This window comes from Amia ocellicauda, chromosome 20 (genome assembly GCF_036373705.1).
Source record: "Amia ocellicauda isolate fAmiCal2 chromosome 20, fAmiCal2.hap1, whole genome shotgun sequence".
Taxonomy (NCBI): Eukaryota; Metazoa; Chordata; class Actinopteri; order Amiiformes; family Amiidae; genus Amia; species Amia ocellicauda.
In genome coordinates this window covers 14,135,503-14,142,608 of record NC_089869.1, presented here as the reverse complement: position 1 = coordinate 14,142,608, position 7,106 = coordinate 14,135,503, and the positions used below count along the sequence as shown (strand labels likewise).

General features: G+C 37.7%; 1 protein-coding gene across 1 annotated transcript; it reads right to left on the bottom strand.

The window, feature by feature from the left end:
* Positions 1 to 1,680: 1,680 nt before the first annotated feature.
* nkx2.3 (NK2 homeobox 3) lies at positions 1,681 to 5,403 on the bottom strand. Its single transcript, XM_066693464.1, has 2 exons — positions 4,815 to 5,403; positions 1,681 to 3,400 (listed from the first exon to the last, which is right to left on the bottom strand). The coding sequence occupies exons 1-2, from the start codon at positions 5,158 to 5,160 to the stop codon at positions 2,763 to 2,765; spliced, it is 984 nt and encodes a 327-aa protein (XP_066549561.1). The 5' UTR covers positions 5,161 to 5,403; the 3' UTR covers positions 1,681 to 2,762.
* Between the last annotated feature and the right edge of the window lie 1,703 nt (positions 5,404 to 7,106).

Genomic DNA, 7,106 nt, shown 5'->3' with positions numbered 1-7,106 from the left:
TAGAATTAAAGCCCCTGTCTATTTGGGTCTGTAAAAACGTGTGGGTGCTTGCTCTCTTTTGTCAAATGTGTTTGGTTGTTTGTTTGTCATATTTTCATTTTCACTGTACTGCTCCTTGCAAGAATGCTGAGACTGGTGCTTTTAAAAGCTTATATTTGTTCATGTATCTATCACTTAGGCACATCAGATAGTTGTTGTATACGTTTAAGCTTGATAGGCTACAGTGCGATATTTCTACTATATTACGGAAATCATTAAATTACGTTCACATTTGTTTTTTAGATTTTTTTTTTTCATACAAATGTCATGATTTGCATTCTGACAACAGACAAAGACACATTCAGACCTAAATATCTACAACCCTCCATGGTCAGGTGCAAATCATTACGTTCCCATTTTCGTATTTATTTCCATAGTGACACATAATTGGAAAAAGCGCAAGAAAATACTCAGAAAAATCAGATACACCCACACCAAATAATAACCTAGCCTGTTTTGATCGGTTGATATTGTGTTATCCTTATTACAAAAATTTAAATTATATCCTATGTTTTCTGTGCTGTAATCTGTAACACAGTTGTATTCTCCTTCATTCTGAACATAAATCTAAATCGGTGGTAAAGTAACTTGTTCATATGGCCTTTATTCATTGTGAGTTTCTATACCTTGATTCCCTTTCTTTCTCCTGTCCCTCTCAATCCCCCTCAGTTTCAGGCCTCTCCCTTTTTCGCAATAGAGAAATGGCTAAACTTGTAGCAATAATGACCCTTCATTCAGACACCAACCTCCCGCTGTAACCTCCAGGCTGCCTGCCCTGGAGAAGCCCCGCAGGAGAGCTCTCCCCCTAATCAGACCCCCTTTCTTCGCTAACAAAAAGCAACGAACAAAACTGAACACATTTTTATCCATCCTCCTATTAGCCAGCCAGCTAAAATAATGCCCCCGCCTCCGCATCAATGAGGAATATTTAAGGACGTCAATCTTGCAGCTCTTGGGCCCTTTTGTCTTTGCTGAGGACCCAGCCTTCCTACCACACACCTTTTGTTCATGAATCCAATAAAGGCTATTCTTCCTACCTTCCAACCCAACTCGAACTGCTTCTTTCAGGGTATTTTAGATGCCTAATCGCGTCCTCAAAGCTCCTCAATGTAGAATAACTTCCTCCTTTCACACCACTTGGCACTTGGACAATTAATTCGAGTGTGCCTGGGTTGCCCTTTCTAACTGGCTTCAGCAAGACATTTTTGGTAAATGGCAAGAGGCTAACAAAGCGAAAATCGCTGCAACCAACGCCTAAAATGGCTTTTCATAAAGAATTCAGATGTACGAACCAGGTTTTATGTATGATTTCCAATTTCCTGTTTTTCAAATGGATAACGAATCTGCGCGCAAAGCTTTTTCTTCTTCTTTCACTTGATTATATGAAAATCTCATCAATTGAGGTACAGTAGGTAATGCAACATCGATGCATGATTTTTTTTAGATTAAAAAAAAAATGCGAAACAGGACGTGGAGAATTGAATTATCCAGCGAGGCACCTAATAGACCAGCGAATGGTCTTTATCAAATTGTTTTCAGAAAACATTACAATGATGTTTCCTGAAACACATTTTCGGATCAATACATAAATAAATAAATACATAAATAAATAAAAGAATTAATATAGCATCGCCATATGACTGCATCTCATTTCTTTTATTAGATTCCATAGTGATTTTCAATATTCTTTTAAGCAGGAAGTGTTTTATACAAACTTGGGGGATCCTTCTTACGACGAGCAAATACATTCCAACATGCTATATACAGATCCAACACAACGAACATGTCTTTACAGTGGATTTGGAGAGGTCCATTTGGGTTTGTGCGCTGACAAACCCCAATCTACACACTTCAGAAGTTCAGTGGTACATTCAATGCCAATGTTGTCTTTCTGAGTGTTGTATGTTTTCTCAGGGAAAAAGGTATCAAACACTGTTTCGTGGCTTAAAAAAAAATAAAAAAAAATTACAATCCTCTGAATGTTTCTATTTCCGGAGGGAAAACAAAAAAAACACAAAAACAAACTTGAAATAGAACTTCGTGTAGAATAATTAAATGTCCTTAAAAACAAGATGTGCTTTGGTTCCAGTGGAAACAATCAGCTAGGTCCCCCCCCTCAACAAGAGAGGGTATCTGAATTTCATGTGAAGTAATCCGGTCATCATTACACTGGTCTCCTGTGTTCCCAATGACCTTTAATTCCAGGGGTCACGAAGCCTTTGTTTGTTTTACAGATAGAAATCCGACATGGTTTTAACTTGGCTATCATTGTATAAGAGAATTGTAATAAATACTGTTTCGTTCAGAATCCCTATAGGGTTTATTGAAGTTTTATACGATAATAATAATAATAATAATAATAATAATAATAATAATAATAATAATAATAATAATAATACTCGTTCATTTTATTGGCTAAAACGTAATACATTGTGGATTTGTACATTAAAAAAAAAAAAAAAAAAATATATATATATATATATATATATATATATATATATATATATATATAATTAACACTTAAAAACAACAGTCCTTGGCTTGGTTTCCTAGAGTTACTGGAGTAATGTAACACGATTTCATGGTTTGATGGAATTATTTATTTTAAATTCCTACTTCGATAAGCGAAACTGTTTTTTCCCTTTTCTTTTATTCAAAAATATGTATTTCCATAAAAAGTGAACGCCAGCAATATACATGTAATGACTGGTGGCGTGTTGTAGCTACCAGGCTCGGATGCCCTGCAGTGTCCCTTGGCACGGCGACACCGCGCTGCCCTGGTGTGTCTGAGGCTGGGCAGAGCTGCCGAGGCTGGCGATATTGCTGAGGTTCATGTTCATAAACGCGTTGGCAGTGGTGGTGGGGGGTAGAGCTGGGATACTGGAATACGTACAGCTGTAACTGGAATTATATCCAGGGTTGTTGTAGGAATAAGCAGGGTAACTATTATAGCTGTAAGGGTTTGCCCCTACACTATAGGGGGCATTATAGTTCTGTGATCCCCCTAAACAAGGTTTTCCATCCCGGACCAAAACGGGCACTGCCACCCTCCTGGGCGGCGGGGGATGGTGGTGGCCGGCCATTTCCAGCGACTTGTCCTGGCGCTGCCGTTTGCATTTGTACCTTCGGTTCTGGAACCAGATTTTGACCTGCGTGGACGTGAGTTTCAGAGAGCTGGCCAGGTGCTCCCGCTCCGGGGCCGACAGGTACCGCTGCTGTTTGAAGCGCCTCTCCAGCTCGAACACCTGGGCCTGGGAGAAGAGGACCCGCGGTTTCCGTCTGGTCCTCTGCTTCTGCGGCCTCTCCGAGTCCGAGTGTCTGCTGTCATCGCAGTCCTGAGACTTTGTGACAATGCAGTTTTCTGTAAGATTATAAATAAAATAAAAATACTGTGGGCGTGTGTATAGCACGCCTATGCGTCCGTGTATTATCAATGTGTTTAATATTGCTGAGCTGAAGGAAAATCATTGCGCTTAGGATACAATTTCCACTTTGTTTCTATACTATGTAATATGTGTTATTATTATTATTGTTATTGTTATTGTTATTGTTATTATTATTATTATTTAATGAAGTGCATAATATAATTTAAAAAAATAGTAGCAATATGTTTCACTTGCTGTAAAATGAAATGGCACGCGGTTGATTTTAATAATATACCTGACATTAAATTCTTCAATCTAATTGAAACTTGAGTTCCAACAAACCTGTCAAGTTGATTAATGCTTCTTTTATAGCATTTATCTCGTAAACCCGAAGTAGCCTCGGCTTTACAAACAGTATAGGCTACAAAAGTCACTACAGAGTGGCTAAACAATCAATATGAATAGATGAATCCCTCGATTACTTTTTTATTTTAATAAGTTATGCATGTAATATGTGGCTAAACATAATGTTAAATTATAAAGTAATACAATACATGCTATTTATAAAATTTAAACACATAATAGGTATCGAGACTGGGATGTATGTATATATGTGTATAATTATTAAATGAAATGTATGTTTTCATTTTTCTTACCACTGTTCAGGACAACACATTAAAAATACTACATTATATATATATACACACACACATTGGGTTGACATTTTAAATCCACTTACTGGATTTGTATTGTTTACATTGATGACGTTGATAAAATATATTTGAATGGCTCTAATGTTTTACAATGTTTTACCCACCCCCACTCTCCAGCATTGCAAATTAAATGTATAATTTAACATTTAAACGTTCAGAATGATTTCCAAACAGAAACATTTCGTATGCCTTTATAGTGCTAATAACATTTACTCTTATGCATTTAATTTTGCAATGAACTATCCTAATGTGAATTTTGTCTAATTGGTATTATTTTTATTTTTTAGACTCTTTAAATGTCAAAAGTCAGATTAAACATTATATATAATTAAGTCGAATAAAGTATATATATATATATATATATATATATATATATATATATGTGTGTGTGTGTGTGTGTGTGTGTGTGTGTGTATTGTATTTGTGAATTTGGGGGAGAAGAGACACCTTAGAATTAGCCTAGACAAGAGTGGCGACACAAAGTTATTATAATTAATTAATCTGGCTGATTTCTTTATCCATTACTGCTTATGTGGGTGGAATTGTTAATACATCAGTCAAGCCGTGTCCACAGTGCAATAAAGGAGCTATAACCCCACGACACTTTGAGAAAGGACAGATACAGTAAATGCATATAAATCGTAACGTGCGTTGGCTGGCATGAAAGTCACAGAAACGAGAAACTCTATGAACTTACTGGGTTCCTGATCCTCGAGTTCGGCCTCCAGTTTGGTCTCAGCTGAGTGTCCCAGCGCCGTGTGCACATACAGATCCGGAGAGATGCTGGCCTCCCCATGGCTGTCCGGTACCGAGAGCGAGTTCAGGTAGGACATCTTCTCCTCCCCGTCCGAGAAGCTAGGGCTCTCCCCAGCGGCGAGCATGCAAGAAGGCGGGGTGTGGAAGTGCTGCTGCGGCTGCAAGTCCGGGTGCAACTGCGCATGGGGGTGCTCTAGTAGCAGGACGGGGTGCTGCTGAGACTGCTGCTCCAGATTCAGGATGTCTTTGACAGAGAAAGGTGTAGAAGTGACTGGACTTGGAAGCATTATCAGGTCCTGCGCCTTCACATGAAGGAAATGAACTCCGCCGAAAAGGAGTTGCGAAGAATAAGCCCTCTGGTCAAATTATTTCACACGAACGTCGCAATTGTGTCCACTCATCGCTCAACAAAATAATATATATATATATATATATATATATATATATATATATATATATATAGAAACCTCTTCGATTGCTTAGCTGGTTTCCATGGAATAAGAGGAGGGCTGGCGTGCTCCTTATCACAGCCAATGCCTGCAGCTGGGCTCTGTTTTTGATACTGGGGGCCGTGAGAGGCATGGGCTCCTATCCTGGGCAGTGACGTCACTCGGGTGGGCGGGGCGAGCGGGGTGAGTGACATTAGAGGAGTCAGCCTCGATTAAAAAAATGGCAGGGTGAGAGGAGGGTCGGGACTGGGCTGCCTACTATCTCCTGTAATGATCTCTCCCTCCCTCCCTCCCTCTCTCTCTCTCTCTCTCTCTCGCTGAAAACTATATCGAAACCAAACGAGAGCATACATACCCGAGCACAGAGTTATTGTTTTTGCTGTTATTATAATTCATATTATTGCATTAAACCAGTTACATCAAATAGTTTACATTAAGTTGTGGTCCAACATTTCTTGAAAAGGGGGGTATTTTTCTAATAGGTGCAATGAAAATAATATGTTTTTCCTATATGTGTGATCGTGGTTGAGAAGGTGCAATTATGTTCCTACTTCGTCCTAGGGATACAACAGGTACGACCACATCGATTTAAACAAACAAATCGAAATATGAATGAATTGTATGGTAGTGACATCCGTGATTTGTGCCAAAGAAGTAAGACGTGTTTGGTTGCAAGAATGTCGCTGAAACGTTTTCGTTATCACCTGCGCAGGAAAAAGGCCTCGTACTTATCTTGCCAAAAGATAACCGTATTGGGTTATGGTACAGTTGTAAATTAAAACCCAACAGAATAATATAGATTAATATATCTATTGGTATCTTGGTAAACATGTGTTTGGCAAAGTCGGCATTGTTCAAGGAAAGACCTATACCCCCCTGTTTGCCCTACTTTAACTACATACATGTAATGAAGAAACTACATTCAAATTGACTATCCTTGTAAAATGTATTTGTTTAACTGTTTATAGCGTATGACGATGTTTATTATATTCATTAAGTATCTGTTTCAATTAGAAAATATAGTACAATGCTTTATGACTAGTTCTAGTCTTAGGAACAATATCCCTATGTAAATTAGTGTATAAAAACTACGAAATACATGCATGTATACAGTTCGCTAAAGATTTCCAGGATTGCAAATTAATAAGTTGTTTGTCGGCCTATAAGTGTGTAACAGTGATTGGCAAGATGATTTTTAGATAGAGACCGGTTTTGGTGCACAAAATGATATAACCCAATATGACGGGTGGTTTGGACAAAATTACATTTTATCTTTATTAATCCTGTATTTCACACGGCATGGTGCTGCTACTTCTAAACCGCGAATAGTTAATGTATTATACTATATAATTCATTAATAGGTCTACCAATTTTTGTATTATTATTATTAGTAGTAGTAGTAGTAGTAGTAGTAGTAGTAGTGTTGTTGTATGCCTATTAATAATGTTCCACATAATTATAATAGGCTTAATTAATAATTAGCTAAGTTCTTTGTAAAGGCGAAAATAAAATTATACCTCACATAAGGATCTATCGCAAGATATGATGTATTGACAAGACACACATTACTATTAACTTTAAAAACAATTAATTGTGTCCTGTTAGTTGTTTAGAATGTAAAGTTTATAATGATGCAATGCGTAACAGTTTTGGATTAGGCGCCATTATAGCTTTATTTATATATTTTTTTGTCACGGAAAGTGAAATCCAAGGATGTCTTGTGTGCATGTTTTAGTGTTCAGTGTTCACTCACTCATTTCTTAAACAACTTTTCGCCAAAGTGT